This window comes from Ctenopharyngodon idella, chromosome 1, assembly GCF_019924925.1.
Source record: "Ctenopharyngodon idella isolate HZGC_01 chromosome 1, HZGC01, whole genome shotgun sequence".
In the NCBI taxonomy this organism is placed as follows: domain Eukaryota; kingdom Metazoa; phylum Chordata; class Actinopteri; order Cypriniformes; family Xenocyprididae; genus Ctenopharyngodon; species Ctenopharyngodon idella.
In genome coordinates, this window is record NC_067220.1 from 21,873,118 (window position 1) to 21,895,831 (window position 22,714).

General features: G+C 35.3%; 2 protein-coding genes across 5 annotated transcripts in view; both read right to left on the minus strand.

The window, feature by feature from the left end:
* fbxw7 (F-box and WD repeat domain containing 7) overlaps positions 1-10,224 on the minus strand; it is a 169,430-nt gene extending 159,206 nt beyond the window's left edge. For both annotated transcript variants that reach the window (XM_051893948.1, XM_051893939.1), the window contains exon 1: positions 9,803-10,224. The gene's annotated coding sequence lies outside the window, so the exon portion shown is untranslated. The remainder of the gene's footprint in view (positions 1-9,802) is intronic.
* Positions 10,225-12,224: 2,000 nt separating this feature from the next.
* Positions 12,225-22,316, minus strand: tmem154 (transmembrane protein 154). 3 transcript variants are annotated; one of them, XM_051907589.1, is made up of 8 exons: positions 22,140-22,316; positions 20,929-20,964; positions 19,450-19,494; positions 19,116-19,361; positions 18,594-18,645; positions 17,487-17,582; positions 16,792-16,840; positions 12,225-12,873 (listed from the first exon to the last, which is right to left on the minus strand). In XM_051907589.1, coding segments are annotated over exons 1-7 (531 nt in total). In that variant the 5' UTR covers positions 22,195-22,316; the 3' UTR covers positions 12,225-12,873; positions 16,792-16,839. The 3 variants fall into 3 exon arrangements, with proteins under 3 accessions (XP_051763549.1, XP_051763543.1, XP_051763559.1); XM_051907583.1 differs by having other exon boundaries at positions 17,509-17,582; positions 22,140-22,315; XM_051907599.1 differs by having other exon boundaries at positions 17,509-17,582; positions 19,116-19,307; positions 22,140-22,313.
* Between the last annotated feature and the right edge of the window lie 398 nt (positions 22,317-22,714).

A 22,714-nucleotide genomic window follows, 5' to 3' on the forward strand; every position in this document is an offset into this window, starting at 1 on the left:
TACCAACTATAAATAAGTGACAGAAATGCATATTTTTCATCATTTTGAATTCAGATGTAGTTATTTGGGTTTGTTCACCTTCACCGTATAATTATTTCATTTTGTTGAGGCCATGTTATGTTTCAGGCTTGAATGTGTCGTCATGTAATAATGAACTTGAGATTCCCAGGTGCACTTAACCGAATCATCAGCTTCAACACCAATTAAAGCTAGAGCTGTGTTTGAAATCGCCCCCTATACCCTCATTCTCCGCCTTTAGTGTACGTTTACACGACAACAATGTACTAAAAACGGAGAAGTTTTTCAATTAAAAATGCTGTATTATGATGCCAGCCCAGTAGTTGGCGATGTCACTTTGTAAAGTAAAACTACACACCTATAGATTGAACTCATAAAGCCCGGGATACACTACAGGATTTTTGGCTGTCCCAGACAAAAGACTGCCATCGTGAAACAATCGTGCCCATTTCTGTGATCGTGGCTCTTAATCGGTGGTCCTATGTCGTACAGTGAGAGAGGTTCAAAGACGGCCTTTTTCCCGGTCTTGCGACCAAAGATAGCCTACGATAATTTAGTGACAGTGTCAGAAATTCAGCATGATCATCGCACAGTGCGTTTGCTGCTACGACCTACGTCTACTGACCAGCCAATAAAAACGCGACATGAAATCAAAGCGACACAGTGCTAAAACTTAAAACTGCTTACCTCAAGCTCTTTTCCCTTCTTTCACTGCTTTTTTCAGCACACATAAAAACTACATCTGCCAAAGTTTGATTCAACATGGTCTTTTTGTTAACCACTAGCGCATGCTGATGACGTTTCATTCTTCTATAGAAACTTGCATCGTAGCCTACGAGTCAATAGGTGTCATCGTACAGTCTACATGCTTGTCGTAACCAAGTTTTATAGATCCATGTCGCAGTGATTTGTAATGATTTATAGGATTGCTAAAATCGTGCAGTGTATCCCAGGCTTAATACGCATGAGCATTTTTCACAAATTTACGTTATTTACATGGAGATAACTGTATCATTTTCAAAAACTTGAACTTTGAAATCAGCTTTCAAAAGTTTGCATTTTCAGGCCCCCAAAACACTGTTGAAAACACGCTTAAAGTTTTCCGTTGAGTTGGTGTTGTGTAAACGGCTCCTTAAATGAAGGAGCTTGTCCTCATCTTGGTCGGTCCCTGTTGCAATTATTTGACACTTCGGTCCAAGCTCCAGTAATAACAAAATGATCCATTTTGAATTATGTCATGGAAACTAACATGTATAAACCTTAATTTAACAATTAAATTATAAAGAACCTTACACCTATAGGATTCCGCTGTAGATGCCATCTTCTGGTCAGACGTGGGAATTTATTCTTACAGTGCATTATAGGTATTCTCTAGCCACTGAGTGTACATCGGTTATACACTTGTTATTGCAGTGCATCGTGGGATTAAATGAGTGCACTCCATAATGTCCACTATGGTTTAGGACACCACTACAAATGGCTGTCCCCTAAAATAGTGCCCTAATTATGGTTATGGGTGTGATTCCGGCCTAGAAACTTTCAGACGTGTTTGAGGAGGTCAGAGCAAAACTCTGCAGAAAAGTGGCCCCCAGGAGCAGGATTGGACACCCCTGATTTAGTTGTAGCACTTGAAAACCAAGGAGAAATATTAGTTTTCCAGACCACATGGGAAGCAAAAAGTAAATGTGTGATGCAGCTGGCTGGCTGGCTAGCAGAATGCTTAAGCAGGTAGTACTGGTGAAGAAGGATATCACTACACCATTTGCTGGATGTAGTGGTACATGTAATGTTCTCCTCCCAGCTTCCTATGATCTCCTAAACCCCTTCATGCAAATCAGAGCCAAGGGCTGGATGGCAAAGCTCTGAATTATTGACATTGCCCTTGCTTAGAGTGTCCAGAAAAGCTCTGCACGTACAATCTCTGAGGGCCAGAGTGAAGCTGTTACAATGAAATTGGGCCATATGGAAGGATGGAATTGAGGGAGATAGATACATTCTAAACTTTGAAGCTGAAGTGTATAATTTGAGATGTTAAAATGCTTTCTCCTATCCCAGCAACAACTATAAGTAAGCCATGGGCAAGTTGTTTTCCTCGTAAAATGGAAATTCACAAGTTCATGTTTGACATCAACAAACATAAGCATGTGACATAAGCTCACAATCTTAACAACATGCTGACATTATATTAACAGGAATACAGCAATATTAACAGGAAGTAAGCTAATCAAATGTAAAACAACACTGCATAGTCTGCACTGTATAAATTAAATAGATTAATCCTACTAAATTTACTAAAGAGCAGAGAGTGGTTTTCTCTTGGTCTTTTGTTGTTTGATAAACATTAAAGGGATATTTCACCCAAAAATGAAAATTCTGTCATCATTTTCTCACCATCAAGTTGTTCCAAACCTGTGTTCATTTCTTTTTTCTGCTGAACACAAAAGATGATATTTTGAAGAATGTCAGTAACCAAACAGTTGATGTGCCCCATTGACTTCCATAATATTTTTTTTTCCCCATACTATGAAAGTCAATGGGGCAAATCAACTATATGGTTACAGACATTCTTTAAAATATCTTTTGTGTTCAGCAGAAGAAAGAAATTCATATAGGTTTGGAACAACATGAGGGTTTTAGCTGTTTTGGATGTTAAGTTTAGGCTTTTAGGGAGAAGCGAAAGTGCACTTCGATTTTTTGCTTAAGGTCAGTTTGGCCTGTTATAGAGCAAATAAACAACAATTATTTTTTATATAACAAACAAAAAAAAATAAAAAAAATGGGGTTAGGGGGGGGGGGTTAGGTATCAGCAACCGGTATCGGCCAATTTGCTTGTAAAAAAAAATAAATAAATAAATAATAATAATAATAATAATAATAATAATAATAATAATAATAATAATAATAATAATAAAAAATAAATAAAAAAAAAAATCGGCAATGAAAAAAAAAAAAAAAAAAAAAGATTATAAATGGTGCATCCCTAAAATAGAGCATCATGTCATTAACCCAATTCAATTTGAAACTACATACTTTAGCTTTAAATGCTTGAGAACAGATCTAATGAAAAGAGCAGTGAAATGTGGGATAAGACCAGGTGTGAGGATTACATCTACATTCACAGATTACCTGTGACAAGACAAGCTCTTCCTGGATGAAGTTTTTAGAGGAGATCGCTACAGAACAAGACAAATCCGATTTCCTGAATTTCTACACAGCCATCAACTATAAGATGTTTTGTGAGGCTCCTGGACAGCTTAAGTCATCTGTGGGGTTTGAACAGAGGATGGAATCAGTCAAGTGACTCTAGTCACATAATCGGCCTGCTGTGACACACCTGCACATACAGGAAAGAGAAATGAACTAAACACAGTGACAGTGAAGAAACACCCTCCACCCTTTCATCACCAAGCAGTGCGTTTAAAGCAACTTTGCACAGCAGGTAAGTGATAATGTCGATGCTCAAAAGACTTTTGGCACAGCAACAGGTAGAATAAGGGAGATAAAGGAATCTGCATTCTTAATAGCACACAAGTTCTGTCTCCTCAACAAATGAAGCCTAATTTTTTTTTGAAAACAGAGCTGAAAATCTAGAGACATGCAACTAAAAATGACTGAGGTGGCATAAATTTCTCAGTCTGCAAAGACCCAATGGAAACACTGAAGGAAAATATTGAGAAAGTAAAGAGCTCATTACAGAAAAGCAAATAAACACTCCATAATTCATCAGAAGTGGGACAGGGAGGCTGTGTGTTCACAAGTGTGATTCACAGAACAACACAGGAATTCACCACCCATACAGCAAGGGCATACACCCAAGACATTAAAAAAAAAAAAAAAAGAGATACAGAGCAAAAATAATCTCTCCAAATGTCACCAAAGGAATTAAAAAGACGTCTGTGGAGAAATTAAGCCTTAGTTTGCTGTGTTTTGTTTTGATTTTCTACCAAACTTTGTTTTGGCTACAGTTATAGGAACATAAGAGTCAGGAAGAAAAATGATCAGTCATGCACCGTTTTATTATACTAACATCAATATTTCTCTCTGCGAATATTTCACAATGCTTTAGACAACAAAAAGAACAGTGTTTGACAAGGCAAGTGTTTGTGTGCAGAGTTCTCAAAAACTCCAAACTAGACACAAGCCAAGGTGGTCAACTAGTCATTCAACAACCGACTAGTCAATTATATAACCGACTAGTCAGATCATCAGTATAATGGTCAAATGGGGAAAAAAATTAAGTTCGACTGTCCAGCTGTGGGAGTGCTAAAGATATTAGCCCAAGTTAAACATCCAGTCGCTACGCGCTAGCCAGCTAAACAACAACGAAACATCCAAAAATAAAAGCAGCTGTGTTTTTACTTGGGTACTGTTATGGTTCTCTCAGAAAGGTTGCGTACAAAATTCATCGCCTTCAGCAATACATTAAGACAAGAAAACATGACAAGGCTTATCTTGCCTTCAGATTCACCAGTACAACGGTGGGTAATGAAGACAGACCACAGTGTGTTGCTGCGTGCCTAAAAGCACCAGCTTCTGATAGTATGAAGCTGAACAAGTTAAAAGGTTAGTTAACCCAAAAATGAAAATAATGTCATTAATTACTCACCCTAGTGTCGTTCTACACCCGCAAGACCTTCGTTCATCTTTGGAACACAAATTAAGATATTTTGATTAAATCCGATGGCTCAGTGAGGCCTGCATTCAAAGCAATGACATTTCCTCTCTCAAGATCCATAAAGGTACTAAAAACATATTTAAAACAGTTCATGTGAGTACAGTGGTTCTATGTTAATATTATAAAGCAAAAAGAATACTTTTTGTGCAGCAAAAACACAAAATAACGACTTCTCAACAATATAGTGATGGCCGATTTCAAAACACTGTTTCAGAGCTTTACGGATCGAATCAGTGATTCGGATCTCCTATCAAACGGCTAAACTGCTGAAATCATGTGACTTTGGCGCTCAGAGTCACTGATTTGATTCGTAAAGCTCCGAAGCAGTGTTTTGATCTCTTGATTGCATAACTTTAGAAGCTTTAACAAGAATACATTTCTTACTTGAATGCTACCGTTAAATGTTGGCGAGGAAATAAACATGGCGGACTGTGTACAGCTCACTCAGGGGAGGAGCTAAGATTCTGTCACCAATTGTGGGCGGGGCCTGTTCCAATGTGACGTCACATTGGAGTACATTCCTGAACGGCTCATTTTGAGACACTTTTTCAAATTTATGGGGAAAACAACAAATGTGGATAGATTTTTAACACAATAGGGTGGTTGTGTACACACACTGTGGACACATAATTATGATCAAAGTGAATTTTGAATAATAGATCCCCTTTAAAGCATTTTCATCTCTATTGGACTAATTTAATGGTCATATGAGAGGATGTCACAGAAGATCAGTTTTAACTTCAAGCATGAGTGTTTGAGAATTGATACTAAACGCAGTACAAGATTTGACTGTAATAGCCATCCAACATGTACATCTCAGTAGAATTCACTCCTGAAAGAATCATCATCCTCTGTGTCGGATTCCTGTGAGAGCACATGAAAAAGCAGCAGCACTCCCTGGCAACTCGCACCTCCATTAAAGCAGTAGACATGACAGTCACATGACCATGGCCTTTTCTATACCCCAGCACAACAAGTGAAAAGACCATATCAAAAACTCACATGGTATTGAGGGCACAAAGATTAAAGGGATAGTTACCCCAAAAATGAAAATTCTGTCAATATTTGCTCACCCTCATGTCGTTCCAAACCTGTATCACTATTTCTTCGTTGGAACACAAGACAATATTTTAAGAAATGTCGCAGCATTTTTTGTCCACACAATGGAAGGTTACAAACATTCTTCAATATATCATCAGTTGTGTTCCACAGAAGAAAAAAAAAAAAAAAAGGTTTGAAACAGCATGAGGGGAAGTAAACGATCATTTTCATTATGGGTTAAACCATCCCTTTAAGACTATGAGCAAACTAAATCAGTGCTGTGGGGCAAGATGTAATAATAACAGCAGAATTTGCAACCATGGTGCATCATGAAGCTCAGCCAAAAAAACAAAACACTGTTCAAAAAGACCAATTAAGTATGAGTCTGACTAGATACTATGCACCTGGACTTTTTCACACCTCTTTACATGTTTCTCTACATGAGTCCACAGAGAGTATCTTGGGATATCTGGATAAAAAATTATGAGAGATCTGCAACCTTTTCTTTCCTGCACTGATTTGTGAGTAAGACTTTCCAATAAAGTTAAATTTGATAATCATTAACATGAATTAACAGTGAAAAATACATCTATGTTAATGTTAATTTCAAAATCTAATACATTATTCAAAGACTTTTTGGTAACACTTCACCATAAGGTCTCATTTGTTATCATTTAATGCATTAACTGTGAACTAACAGTGAGCAACATCTTACAGCATTTATTAAACTTTGCTAAATTAAAAATGCTAATATTCATGTTAGCTCACAGTGCATTAGGTATCTTAACAGATGCGCATTTTGATCGTAAAAATGTATTTCAATATTAAAAATCAAAATAAGCAAAAATACTGTAAAGTGTTACCAACTTTTTGTATCTATGTTATGTTAACATTTGATGCACCAGAGTTAAACTAAAAATAATTGGATTTTTATTAAATTAATAAAGTAATGAATACTGTAATAAATGTATTGCTCATTGTTAGTTAATGCATTAATGTTAACTAATGGAACCTTATTGTAAAGTGTTATCGATTTTTGGTTACGGTAAATGCACAAAAATCTGTTAAATCACTGACAAACATGTAAAGGCCAGTTCACATAAAGAACTATAACTATAAAGTTGCAATAATTGCTCAAATCCTGTGAGAATAGTAAAGTATACAGCACAATAACAAAAGCAACACGGCAGAACAATTTTGTTGGAATCACTTTCAAAATGTCTTTTTATCTAGTTGATGAAAAATAAAAACATTGACAGCCAATCAGAATCCACAGACTGTAAAGAGCTTGAGAATTTAAACACGCACACTTTTAATAAACAGAACATTATCATCAACCTTTGGGGTGGAAGCTAGTAGTTAATGTTACAGACAGTTACCTCTATACTTATTCTTAGTGGGCTGACATACTGCACTTTTATTTGTAGATGAAGTGTAACCAGTTAAAATATGTACAACTGTGCAATAAATAAATGAAGAAAAGGTTTTCAAAATCAGCAGAAATAAGCAAAGCTATCACAGTGTTCTATGCTTCAGTCTTGTAGTATGCGCTTGCCTTTAGGTGAAATTCATGGCTAAGTGAATTAATAGAGCTGATTTATCAGCAGATATACAAGTAGATTTCTCAGCATTGGAAGACTTGGGTAAGCCCTTTACATATATTTTACTTAATCTCAAATTCATGAACATATAGCAGACTTTTCAACAGAGCAACAAAATCCATCATCTTCCATCACAGGAGAAGCAGAATGCAAGTGAACTTCAAGAAAACTCACTGGTAGTGAACACCCGGAGGAGTCCAGAGAATACAAAGGGAGTCTGCAGTGAAAGGCTGCTGATTGCGGCAACCCTTTTAACCAACCAAGACTATCTTTAAATCAAAACCACACAGCAGACCTGGCTCTTATTTTAGCTGAGTGCCATTAAGAAATAGCTGGCCTGAAAAAATATATTCTGTTCAAAGAGCCACTCATCAGATGACCCGGTTCCTTTCTCTCATCTCCCAGTCCGGTCATGTCTTCTTGTATGCTCTCTTTGTGTCTTGTCAAAACATTAAGGGCATTCAGCAATTCACAAAGATCCATAAGGGAGATGCAAAAGACTAAACCTTGTCTGCTTTCTTAATGTAAAGGCCACAGTGTGAAAGAACTCAAAATATTAGCATAGACAGATAACGCTTCACCCTATAGTGCAGGAGGGTGATTCTGCCGTTTCTCACTTGGAAATGGACGTTGTGGAAAGGGTGTGAGAGGACGAAAGTGCTTGCACATTATCCTCTGTATTTCCTGCTTTTTTTCTTTCCCTTCCTTCCAATTTTATCAAACCCTTTCCACTGTATCCCAGAGTGACCTACAAAATTCATAAACTCAAATCTAGAAAAACCAAAGGGTCTGTGCATCACCGTCCTGAAGCTTTAACTTTACAACAGGTGACAACAACTACTCAAAACCAAAGGCACATTGCTTAGAGACAGTTTTTAAACTTGCAAACTGACCTCTGTCTGTTCTCAAGAAACCTCCCTCCCTCCTCCTTCCAAGCAAAACTTTATTTGACAACAGATATTACATAAACACATGGAGCAATAGATGGCATTACAAACCCTGTAAAACAAGTTACATAATATTACAGATGATGCTGAAACTTTCAAACGCAAGACCCTGAACTTAAATAGGAGCCCCAATCTCCAGGTTTATAAAGTATTATTAAAGAAAAGTATTTGCTTATTTGTGCAAAATAAGTTTCGTATAGCCATGTGTTCATATGCTATAGTTGTTTTCATTTGTTCAATCCCCTGAGGTTGCAGAAATGGGTGAAAAGTTCTGTTATTATTATTGTTTTGCGTACGTTGTATTTGAAATAAACTTCATGAGGAGTTTGAGAGAAAAAAAAACCTATCCTTTCACAAACTTGCATCGGCTGTAGTCGGTGCTAACATGTGCTTGTCTCGCGCCGTGCACGCGTTGCACATAAATCTGTACAAATTAATAATTTCACACTTACAACGTGCCAACCCGCTTAATATTTCCCGAAAATGGCTATTAAAAGGCGAAAACTCTAAACGGATATTGGCGGGTACTTCACATGGATTTAAAGCCCTTATGGGAGGCGGCGGTGGCAAAGGCTGAGCGCCGATTGTTAGCTAGCTAAGCTAACGTGCTAGGTTAACCGCTATCAGATGTTCCAGCTGCCTTTGATGACACGGGCACAAAATAGAGCACTGTATATTATAAATGTCATTATCGTGGACAATCGGATGAACATATTCATAAACCAGCTTGTCTTTCAATTGTCCAGGTGTGGGTGTGCTAATAGTGTTAGCTTAAGCTAAACCTCCTGTCGCTAACCGGCGAAACAAGAGAAAAACAGAATAAATACTACCAATACGTATGAGTTTAGTGATCGTTATTAATCTAAAACGCCAACCGATTTCGGATATATATAAACACACCGTATAAACTGTGTAGTAAACCATCCAATGCATTTAGAGGGCAACAACAGCGTTTTTATATGCTGTGAAGTTACATTTTCATCAAACAAGAGAAAAAGGTTTCATTTATAAAATCTGAAGTGCGTGTCAACTCAGCGAGAACAATAAAAACAAACAAGCAAAACAGAGGAAAAGCAAAAAGACAGTTGCTCAAGCTTTTCTGTATTAGGTTTGTTTTATGCAGCTACAAAACTCTACTAAACACTGTGTATTTAATGTGTACTATATCTTGGGCTAAAATAGTTTACTTACAATAACAACAGTTTCGGAATAGTGCATGCGAATGATTTGTATTATCAGTGAAACACTGCCGTTTTAAATGCCATGCAACCTGCTTCTACAGATGGGCACTCTGAACATAAGCATATATCGTAAGCAGCGGTACATATATTAAATATTATAAACACGAGAAAAGGCCATGCAATCAGCTTCATATGTCCAATAACGGCATGATGTTGTGTATTGAAGCTGATCACATGGCCCATTACTGCTACAATATCAGCCTTGCATGGTCAAGTTTGCGTTTCTGCAAAACACTGTGTTTAAACAAGATGTTTTATTAGACAAATGCATGTATTTACCCTGGAAACTGATGGAAAGACGCACAAAAAAGCTCCTGTGTACAGAAGGACAGTTAGTTCCCCCAGATATCCTATCCAGAGTCCAGTTACGGTCACCGGTCTCTCCTCTTCTCCTCTCCGGTTTGCCCGAAAGAAAGATGAAACGATCCTCTGAAAACGAGTTGAAGTTTTACAAGCACAAACCAAACATTTTCATCCGATGAAATTAGGAGCGTTACGCGCACCCTTCCAATCCATGAACCAGGGAGAGCTTTCATTAATTATTTATCTTCTGCAAAAACTAAAGTCCCCCTGGAATAATATGTGGCCGATCTAAAGAACGCTAGGGATACAGCACACGACTCCGACGCTTCTCCGTTAAAGCGCGATCGCCTTTATCCAACTGATTCCTGTACGACTCCCTGTCCACCGATGATGGCGTCACCGTGTCGTCCAGGAACGTCACCATCGCTCGCGTTCCGTGTCTCTTAAATAAGACGTAATTACGTCGCCCATGCATGCGGAGTGCGGACTGTTAGGGCCCGAAACATCTTAGATTACAATGCTTTCACTTTAAAACACGACTTTAAGTGTTATAAAAGCAATACCTTCTGGTAAAAAAAATGTTGTTCCCTTACTTATTCAAAAGTTACTGTAGTTTGTACTACTTTGTATGCTCTTTTTGTTTGTTGGTGATGTTGAATTTAAGAATAAACTCCGCACTAACAAATAAGACATCTTATAATCAGAACTTGCTACCCTTAGGCTAGGCCTAATATATTTTATTTGAAATACTGTTAAATAATTTAGAACAGCCAATTTAAGATTTAATTTTGAAAATGTGCCTTGTCATTTCTGTAGGCCTATTTTCTCTTCTAAAGATAAAGAACATATTTTTCTCTTGTGCAACATGTTTCGATGAAACTTTTTGAGCTTCTTGTTTCATGTCAAGTTCTTATTGATAATAGACTTTTGCTTTTTTTGTTGTTAATAGATAGACAGACAGACAGATAGATAGATAGATAGATAGATAGATAGATAGATAGATAGATGCTGCAGTGGTTAAGCTCAAAGGAGTTTCAGCAGAAAATATAGTATTTTATTTATTTATTTTTTACCCTTCACTGCAATTTTTTATTTTTTAACATCATCCTTTTATTCTTTGTCACTAGCACTTTTTTATTATTTTTTAAAAAGTTAATTTATGTTGTTTCTATTACGTATGTTATGTTGTTTTGCACATTTTTCAGATTCGAATCGGTCAGATAAAATACTTTACATAGCTCAACAGTAAAAAAGAAAGAAAGAAAGCCTAATAGTGTAAACTGAATGCTCAGATAAGCTGCCAAAAGCCCTGCAATCTAAAAGCACAATAAATATAATTTAAACTGTTTTTAGATAATAACTAACGGAGCAATCTATAATATGTGATCATTAATGCACGAGTACAGGTCAACACATTCAAAACCTAAATGTATCTGCACGCATTACCCTGATCAGCAGGGTTTTAAAGCCAAACAGATCAGACAAGCCTGGAGGAGGAACAATCTAATGAGTTCCATCTGGTGTTGTTTTCCACCACTGTTATACTGAAGTGCAACTGTTCTGCTGGACCACATGCCAGCAGGACTGCTCTTGCCTATAGTAAAAGGTTTCACTCAAAGGCAAACAATGTTCTTTCATATTGCCATCGTATTCCAGACCTTTGGCATTAGAGAATGCACTCAGTAGAAGCTATGTAACCCAGGTAGAACCAAAAAAGTTCACTTTATTGAATAAGTGCAGCATGAAATATACAGGTCTTTAACTTCTACAGTATATGCTCATGTGTAGATTATTGTTTATTTAGGAATAAGGTGTTAAGTGTATTTTTTGTCAACTGAAATTACCAACTTATTTACTGTCTTTTAGATGCAGTATTATGGTTAAAGTGGTACATCAATAAAAATCTATTTCAAATAATTGCGGTTCTCTTAAACTTTTCACTTATCAAATCCTGAAACAAAAAGTATCACGGTTTGGACAAAAATATTAAGCAGCACAACTGTTTTAAACTGTGATAAAAATAAAAAATGTTACTTAAGCACCAAATCAGCATTAGAATGATTTCTGAAGGATCATGTGACACTAATGACTGCTGAAAATTCAGCTTTTAGATCACAGAAATGAATTACATTTTAAAATATATTCAAATAGAAAACAGTTATTGTAAATTGTAATATTTTACAGTATTACTGGTTTTACTGTATTTTTGATCAAATAAATGCAGCCGTGGTGAGCATAAGAGAATTCTCTCAAAAACAGTAAAAATCTATCCAACGGTCTGTGCATGTAATGAGAACAACACGTATGAACACGCAAGAACAATGATAACAGAAGTTCCTCTTTTAATATATATATATATATATATATATATATATAAAAACATAGCATAAAATGTGTATTATTATGAATTAGAGATGTATATGGAAATATATAAATTGTAAACACACACTTGCAATACAGCAAAATGTAAAAAAAAGAATGCAACAAATATAATAAAATTTACAAAGGTTAAAAGGTTAACATCTTATAATTTAAATGGAATCATGAAATGCATCTTAATATTCAAAATTTGATGGCAAAATCATTATTACATGATAAAATTGTTTATAATTTTGTTGTACTCCATCAAAAAGTGGTGAAAATATCAATATTAAATGACACAGAGAATCATGTCAAATTCCAGTAGAAGTATTGTATCCCGTTCAGTGCAACAGACAGAAAAACATTTTTGTTTTGTTTTTTTTCTCTTTTTTTGTGCTGTCAAATCGATTAATCGATTACAAACTTTTGGTGGATGTGATTAATCGATTTGACAACACTAGGGTTTTTTTCATCCAAATGGCAATGTTCTTCACACAGCAATCTTTACTATTTTACAAATACGTTTTTAACATAAAGTTATAGCCTTATGAAACATAATCTAAAAGCATTTCCCTTATAAGGAACCAAATGTACCTAAGTATACCTCAACATGTACACTGTGCAACATTGGATAAGAGGACACATGAGGACGCTGCTGAAAACAGCATCAGGTCCACAGCAGGTACCTGTAAAACAAATGTGGGGGAAAAAAATTATTAATACAAATATGTTCCAAACTATACTGACTATGTTGCTGTGAAATCTATATCTATCTATAATCTATAGACTTTTGTGCATTTGTGTATTGAACAGTTTTCAACAATGCTGTTTTATTCCAGATAAAGTCTGCATGAAATGGAAAATGCAGTCGTCTGTTCTTCCCTATTTTGACGTATATTCGACTGCTTCTCGAAGAGAAACAAATGTAGGGTGGGACTTGATTTTGATTGGATGGGTGTGGTTTGCTATTCCTGTGATATCATGTGATTGACAGGTTGACCCGCCCTCAAACTGGTGAACACACCATCGTAAAAGAGAAGAGATTTTGCTGCGAGAGTCTTTTTGATTAAAGATTATGAGGGCACAAGAATTTTAAAAAATAATAATGTGCAATAAATACTGCAATATTCCGTTTAAAAACAAAAAAATTGTCAATTTTGATCTCATGTCGACTTTTAGACATAAAACTGCAAAGAATTACGTTTCAAGATCAGATTAGTTTCCTTTTGAACTCAATTCAGCGTAAACAGAGCTGTGCCCTTACTCCTGTGCTGATGTGGCCTTAGATATTATCCGTTTATGTTTATATAAACATTAATTTGTCATTCTTGACATCACCTAGCCTTTGTGTAGCTTGCTCCCCCATAGCGCTTGATACCAATCCGATCCTGGGAAAAACACAGTCTGCATGACGTAAGCTTACATTCCTGGCTTGTGGACTCTGACCCTCTGGTGTTCCCAGGGAGAGCGAGACAGAGAGTACGCAAGAGGGAAAAAAAAGAGGCCCTCCTCATCTCTGGCCCTGTCTGAGCCGTGCTTCCACGCATGCCTGCTGTAATGACTACCAGATGTCAATGCTGGCAGCACCGACCCGGGGGTCAGAAGTCAGCAGGCACAGCAATTCTGTTCCTCGTATGCAGCCTCATCAAAACAAACTTGACAGAATGACATAGTCTGTGTTTGTGTCTGCATTAGTAAGCAAGTGAATGTCGTTGGGTGTTTTTGTAAGAGCCGTTCGCACCTCTGTGCTGATTATGTGGAGGTCAACAGACAATGCTGCTGTTTATTATTCTGTTAGACTGCCACTTCAAAACTATTTGACAATCTAGTCACTTGACAAGAGTCAATGTATCACTAAAAGTGTATTCATGTCTTGGCTTTGCAGTGTTTTTAGAAAAAACAATGGATGTCGTTTCACTTCAAAAAGAAGTAGGGATGCACAAACATGAAATGCCACAATATATATACTATTATAGTTTTTAATTACTTAATTATTTAAATAATTTAATTGTGAATTATGTCAAATGCTGTTCTTTTGAACTTTCTATTCATCAAAGAATCCTGAAAAAAATGTGTCATGGTTTTCACAAAAATATTAAGCAGCTGTTTTCAACATTGATAATAAGAAATGTTTCTTGAGCATTAAATCAGTATATCAGAATGATTTCTGAAGGATCATGTGATTCTGAAGACTGAAGTAATGATGCTGATTCTAATAATTATTATTATATTCACATTTATTGAGTTCCACAAACAGTGTGAATGTGAACTGAAACACAAATGAAGTGGACTTAAAGGGTTAGCTCACCCAAAAATAAAAATTCTGTCATTAATTACTCACCCTCATGTCATTCTACACCCGTAAGACCTTCGTTCATCTTCAGAGCACAAATAAAGATATTTTTCATAAAATCCGATGGCTCAGTGAGGCCTCCATTGCCAGCAAGACAATTAACACTTTCAGTGCCCAGAAAGGTACTAAAGATATATTTAAAACAGTTCATGTGACTACAGTGGTTCAACCTTAATGTTATGAAGCGACGAGAATACTTTTTGTGCACCAAAAAAGCTAAATAACGACTTTATTCAACAATATCTAGTGATGGCCGATTTCAAAACACTGCTTGATGAAGCTTCAAAGCTTTACGAATCTTTTGTTTCGAATCAGTGGTTCGAAGCACATATCGAACTGCTAAAGTCACGCCCCCCCAGTGGTGAATCACTGAAATTTCGAAACACTTATGGCGTAACGAAGCCTCATTTACTGAAATCACATGACTTCGGCAGTTTGATACACGCTCCAAACTACTGATTCGAAACAAAAGATTCGTAAAGCTTCGAAGCTTCATGAAGCAGTGTCGCCCATCACGAGATATTGTTGAATAAAGTTGTTATTTTGTTTTTTTGGCACACAAAAAGTATTCTCGTCATAACATTAAGGTTGAACCACTGTAGTCACATGAACTGTTTTAAATATGTCTTTAGTAGCTTTCTGGGCATTTAAAGTGTTAATTGTCTTGCTGGCAATGGAGGCCTCACTGAGCCATCGGATTTTATCAAAAATATCTTAATTTGTGTTCTGAAGATGAACGAAGGTCTTACGGGTGTAGAATGACATGAGGGTGAGTAATTAATGACAGAATTTTCATTTTTGGGTGAACTAACCCTTTAAAAGAGTTAAATGAGTCCAGATATAAATGTATTTTTTGTTATTCTTTCTTTCTTTCTTTCTTTCTTTCTTCACTTTTTGGTGACTGAAAGAAATCTGAGTAACACTTTACAGTAAGGTTTTTATTAGTTAACTACATTAGTTACAATGAACAATACTTCTACAGCACTTATTAATCTTAGTTAATGCTAATCTCAACATTTACTAATACAGTTTAAGATCAAAAGTAATATCTGTTAACATTAGTTATTGCGGTAACACTTTATTTTACAGTGTCATTGTTACATGTTACATACAGTTACTAACTATAAATTATGCATAATTACATGCAACTAACCATAAACAAAACCAAACCCTAATCCTAACCCTATAGAAAGTACATGTAGTTACTTAATATTTCTCAGTACATAAATGTATGATTACAGAGTAACAAAGACACCTTAAAATAAAGTGTAACCGAAGATGTTGCTCATTGCTAGTTCATGTTTAGTTAATGCATTAACAAATGAGACCTTATTTTAAAGTGTTCCCAAAATCTGAAAGAGCAGCAGAATGTGAACAAAACATTAATTTGTAAACAAAAGTCATTGCTTCATAGTTTTAGCGCATCATGTTTCAGTGTTATTGTATGTCTTTCAGTTTTTTTCCATGGAGATCTAAGAAGCAGCAATATGATATGTTTATCATATCACAGTTCAAACTGCAAATGTTCTACATGACAAAATAATCACAATATGGCATTTTGGCCAAATTTAGCTGTCGTAATAAATGGGGAACGCTGTTGTGTACAGTAGCTCTTGACTAGACTCTGAGGGGCATTCCACTGGAAAGTAAAGTAAGAGGTAACCTTATGTCATTTCACAGTTCCAGGAAATGATACCTTACACATTACATTACAGGGTGTGACACACGCAAACACATTTCTTCATGCTTTGTCTTGCACCACTGCTCTGTGTTTCGCATAAAAATGGGCACAGTTTAACCATGTCCAGTTCTGCTGGCCCCCATTATTTTTCAAATGTCTAACCCTCCACAACACCCAAGAGAATAGCAACGTTTCATGTTACTGATGAACCCAACGGCTGCTCTGTGTATTTTGCATATACTGTACATTTTTAAAATGTTATTACAACCATTTATGTGACTCTTCTTCATTACTTGGAAACTATCTGAATGAAAAGTATGAAATGCAGTGAAATACGATGCGTAAATGTAAATAATCAATAAATGCACAACATCTGTCACAGATCTGTCCTGAAAAATTAAATATTTGGAAACTAGTACAATGGCTTTCCTGTTACTAACCGCTAGACAGCTGTCCAAGCCAATACTGTACTGTGAATATGCTCCGACTTTGTTCTAGAAATTGTGTAGCTTTCCCAGGTTTGGACTACATCTTGCATAAAGGAGGGAATAATAAGTCTAGTGTACTCACTGAAAAGCTATTCATTATATTTGGCCAGTGTCCACCTTCTTGCCTCCATCTGCAAGCAAACGATGAAAGAACACAGATTCTTTATGTTAAAAGCATTAAACAAAATATGTTCCACTTCTTATTTATCTTATCATAGGGACATAGATCATACATTTACACAACTACATCATTTCACACACTTTCACAGCATTGTTCACAGTGCAAACAACTTTAAACCTATAAATTCAGTCTATTTGTATGGATGTTTTGAACCTTAATGTTGAAGTTGTGGTTAAAAAAAGTTGTTTAAGTGTGAACAAGTTTAAGAAAACTGCCTAAAGAGCAACTTTCATGCAGCTGAGGAAGTTCCTTTGAGCGTTTGAATGTTTTTAATGCAATTGCTCCCCCTGCTGGTCAAAAGCACAAACGTTACTGAATTCACTAATACTGAAGCATGTTGAAATTCAAGTTCAAATTAATGTAATACACTCAGTATAATAATGCTGTTTTTTAGCAGAAACATTTAAGATGTTGATAAATCTCATCCAGCTTCAGTAACAGGACCTTTAGCGTTAATTTTGAAACCAGCGTGTATGTTTATTTAGAACACCATACTGTATTTTTTTCCTGTGGTTTGGATTAATCACTATGAATGTGCAATATCTGAGACACGCAGAGCCCAGATATGGACCGTGACTCAGAGTCAGAGGACTTACTAATAGACGTTTAGGTGGTCACCTTTTGATATCCAGTTTTCTAGATCTTCCATTTCCAACTCCATCACTGATGGGATATCATCCTCAAACATGGGCCTGAGAACAAGAAAAGACCAACACATGCATTTGTGGGCTGTTTATTATGAGGAGGAAGTTACTTTTGTCTGCTGTGGCAGATTTTTATCTTTAAAGAGGAACCAACTAACCATTAACAGCTTTTGTGGAACATCATTTTGCCACATTCTAAATATATGTGAACAGTTGCCAAAGCACAACAGTCAATAAACGTGTATTAGTGTGAATATTGTGCATATTATACAGCATAGCGATTCTGTTGATGTTCACTGTTAATGTTCAAATATGCATTTCAGGTGAATACTAAATAATTGTTACAAATGCTGTACATAAACGCACGAAGAAGATGAAGATGAGTATTCTAGTAAGTCTTTTAATAAAACACAGGAGATTCCAACAGGGTAGCAACAGCATAACATAAACGAGACCGGACAACATGCACTGAGAACACAGGAACTTAAATACACAGGTAAATGAGGAGATTAAACGGACACAGCTGAGGGTGATAGCAAATCATATAAGTAACCATGACAACAAAGGAGAAGCTGGAAAACTAAACAATGGAACACATGTGACTGAAAGTGACAAAATAAGAGTCCATGAGAATGAAACTAACTAAACGAAACTGTAACAATAATGGGATTACTAAATAAATTACTAAATAAACACAGGGAAATATGACTGTAAAGAACAACTGAATTATTATTCAAAGTTATCAAAATTTGATGACTAAATTATTGAAAATAAATAATGAGTACATGGTCTTAAATCAATAATCATCTGAAAACTATTAGTATTGCAATCATGTAATGCTTAAAAACTATTTTAAGTTTTGAAAGATTTTTTTAGGATACTTTTTTAATGGTTTTGTGGTCTGATGACATCCAGTTTTGCACCTCTGGTTAGCAACAGATTCACTCAGATCATAAAAAGGACTAAGCAACATATTAACCAAACTATTAAAATGCAGGCATATATCACTGATTATACATAATTAGTTTCACAGAACATGCTCTTAAAATGTATACTTACATTGGCACCTTTTCATGGTCTTCATGATCCAAATAAGGATCTTCTTTTGTGCCTTCATTTAAAAAAAAAATGAGTAAAGATGTTAAACATTACACAGTAATTTTCTTCATTTTTCATTTCATCAGATGCCTTCAAAGGAACTAACAGGAAACTGTAAACAATGTAAGGAGAAAGGGAATAAACACTTTTTTAGTCTCAGAGTGATGTATGGCAAAAACTGTTGCAAAAATGTAATTAAAATTGTAATTTTTAAGTGTTCACATTTTTTATTTGTGAAATGAATCTGGAGTTTACAAATGCCACCCAATGGGTTTAAACTACTCAGCGTCCATTCAGATTTTTTCCCTAACATACCGTTATCATATTCACCATCCAGTTACATCTACCACTGGATAATTCCCAGGAAGGGTAAATATTTGTGTCTCGCAGATAGCCTAAATATGTAAACACATGTAAACACCCCCTAACTGATGCATTTAGCTGGTTATTTGTATAGGTCTGTTTGAATGCATCCTGACATACCAGCAACTTTTATTCTCCCCCTGCGGTAGATCATGACTACACACACGATCACAGCGATGATGACGAGTGTTAGAACCAGGGCTATGATAATCATGATGACCAAGTTGAAATCCTCTGTGACTGCATCTTTATCTGTCCCAATAGTCGGCTGTGTTTCCTCATTATCAACGGAGCCACTGTTTGGTGGGGAGCCTAAATCCATAGATGCAATTTCATAATATTTAAATAAAGGATGATTTCCTGAACCTGAAAGTCACAGTATAAGTTGATCACATAAAGTTGTGAAATGCTTATTTCAGCTTGAGGTTAAGCACATGAAAAGTTTAATGCATACCCTGATGGCTCCCATCTCCAGATCCTGCCACATCCCCATTAATCTCTATAAAGAAATAAATGAATAATGAAAATACAAATAAACAAACATCTACACTTAAAACATTTTATACATTTGATCTCTGTATATGACTTATATGGCTTATGAACTACACAATAATTTTTGCTACATAGCAGCTGTAAAAAAAAAACAAAACAAAAAAAAACGGTATTGATACAGTAATTACAATAAACTTTGCTGACAGTCCTTTACTGTGAAATTACAGCACAGCTATAAAATGAAAGGACAATGTTGAAACAGTAAAATTGTGGTAAATGGCTGGAACCAGTTCTACCAGTATTTTACTGTAAATTTAGGAGTACTTTTTTGGTAGCACTTTATTTTACAGTCCTGTTTCACATATACATAATATATACATATTGTAATAACTGGTACTAGTCCTGAACCTACCCCTAAACCTAATCTTAACCCATGTTGTTAGTGCACATACTGTGAAATAAAGTGCAACCCATTTATTTATTTATTTATTTATTTTTTACAGTTAATTTAGCTTAGATGTTTTCAAACTGGGGACCGCAAAGGGTTCACAAAATTTGAGTGAAAAGAAAAAGATTTTACGAAATGGCTGATTTTACAAAATTTTAGGGCTGTCAAAGTTAACATATAAAATATTTTAGAACAATATTTACTGTAAAAAGATCATTACAAATAAATCTGAACTGTAACTGTTTATTTTCAGGTTTTATATATCCAACAGTACTTTAATAGTGGGTAGAAAAATGATATGCTTAATAAATATTTTCTAGATAATATTTTAATAATTGGCTTTAGTAAAGTGAAAAAAAGGCTATTATTTAATATTACAACATACATTAATATTCAAAAGTTTTGGGTCAGTAAGATGTTTTTGTAAAAAATAATGTTTTTGAAAGAAGTCTCTGATGCTCAGCAAGGCTACATTTATTTGATCAAAAGTACAGTAAAAAAAAACAGTAATATTGTGAAATATTATTACAATTTAAAATAACTGTTTTCAATTTTAATATATTTTAAAATGTAATGTCCTGTGATGGCAAAGCTGAATTTTCAGAATCATTACTCAGTGTCACATGATCCTTCAGGATCATTTTATGGTTTGTTGCTCAATAAACATTTCTAATTGTCAGTGTTGAAAACACTTGTGATGCTTAATTGGTTTCGTTTTCAGTGTTCATTGATAAGTAGAAAGTTCAAAAGAAGAGCATTTTAGAATTTTTTTTTTTTGTAACATGTCTTTACTGTTGCTTTTGCATCAATTTAATCCATCCTTGTTGAATAAAAGTATTAATCTCTTTCAAAAAAAATAAAAATAAAGTAAAATCATACACCCCAAACATTTGAACAGTGTATACATTATAAATTGGTTTTTGTACATGAAAATATATAAATACTTTTATATCATATCTATTATTGTCAAATGTAATTACAACAAATTCTTACCTGGGTCTGCACCTTCTGGTTGTGAAGTTACTTCGACTGTTAAATGTATAAACAGATCGGATTAATTTATGAGAGGAGGTGAGTGCTCATATACTACTACACTTTTTCTTTAGATGGATAAATCCATTCTAAACAACTGTGGCAGGCATAAAGTACAAAATATTGCTTCAAACACAAATTCATTGTTTGTTCCATGGCAGTGGAACATGAACCATTCAGGACTAAAGCCTAGTCTGCATCACATCACAAAAAATAAAATGCAAATTAGGTGTTCTAAAGCAGATACTCAAATTTATCCTCAGTATTTGCTTCCGTCATTTCTTTGTCTTCACACTGAACTATAATGACATGCAACTAAATTAGTTTACATGTTAAAGAACAGACTGTAAAGAACCTTCATTTGATTTTTACACTGAGGATTAGTTAAGACCCATTGCAGTTCAGAAGAAATATGTTATCTGAACATCAGTCTCTGAATCTACCTGACAGAGATTAGAAACATTCCTTGTCCTTTCTCATGAAATTAATCCATGATTTTTTTTTTTCCTTTTAAAAAGCATTTTTAAATAAACAGCACTAAAGTTTCTGTTAATGGGCAGGTACAAAAAACGTTTAAATACACATAATGTATATAATGTTAATTTAAAACAATGTTAAAAAATAAACTATGTTAACACATAGAACTTCACTGTAAAGTGTTATCAACTTCATCTTAGCTACAACATAATCTTAATATCAAAATTCATATTCTGCTACATGAGAACTTTAAGGTAAAAAGGAGGAAACTAATAATCAGTTACAAGGAAATAAATGCCATAAACCATGAGGAAAATACATTTGATCTGAATCAACATTATCTTTGTTCGTCAACAAAGACGAGCTGTTTTGTGTTTTGCATGAAACCAAGAGCAACAAAATGAGTCAAAGAACTAGTTATAACGCACTGTGACCATCATGTCCTCAACTTTATCATTGTCCATTGTGGTCAAAAGATACGACAGGTTATTTGAATGCACTCTTAATGTCCACATGACTCCAAGTGTTGGGTTGCCTAAGGGCCACTTACAGTGTAAAATGATTTTTGAGGATGCCGAAGAGAACAGACAGGACAGAGGAGAGTTACTTTAGATAAATGGGGGGAAAATGGAAAAAGAGATAGAGAGACAGGATTTTACATAAAGAAAAAATGATCTACTACCGTGAGCACCTACCAAGTCCAGTCCAGCTAGCTGTCAATGCCAAAAGCAGGAATAGTATCAGATTCATTTCCCAGAGTCCTCGGTGGAAGTACTGGCCCACACTATAGGTAGACAGAGACACAGACTCATTGCATGGTGACTAGGGGCTAACACGCCTTCATGACATCCTGCTTCCTCTTTCAGACCTGATTCACCTACCTACGAAAAAAACACCACCCTCTCATTCTCTCCCTCGGATGTGATGCAATCAAACAGTGAGCTTGTTACCACAAGCCAAGCTGTTCCTCAGTTAGCTGTGAAAACACATTCCTGCATATATGGTATGTGACCTAACCAAAAACCAGAGAAAAAAAGAGAAGTGCAAAAAGAGCTGAGTAAACAGAGGCAGCTTTAAACTCAAAGACTTTAAACAGACTGAAGTAGGAAGAGACTGTAAAGAGTTTGAGTCTGCACTGCTACAGCTGTTTTTGTCAAAACAGTTATGTACTTTCTTAGCACTTATAAAAATGGAATTACAAAAAGAACTGTGACTATGTAGCATTTGAATGTCAAACATGATGTCAGAACTAATTGACTATTATTACAAA

Coding starts and splice junctions, on each gene's coding strand:
- tmem154 (XM_051907583.1), bottom strand. CDS start 22,194: ATGAATCTGATACTATTCCTGCTTTTGGCATTGACAGCTAGCTGGACT. Junction 19,495..20,928: donor ACCAGAAGGTGCAGACCCAG/GTAAGAATTTGT, acceptor ATTTCTTTATAG/AGATTAATGGGGATGTGGCA. Junction 19,362..19,449: donor TGGAGATGGGAGCCATCAGG/GTATGCATTAAA, acceptor TGTGACTTTCAG/GTTCAGGAAATCATCCTTTA.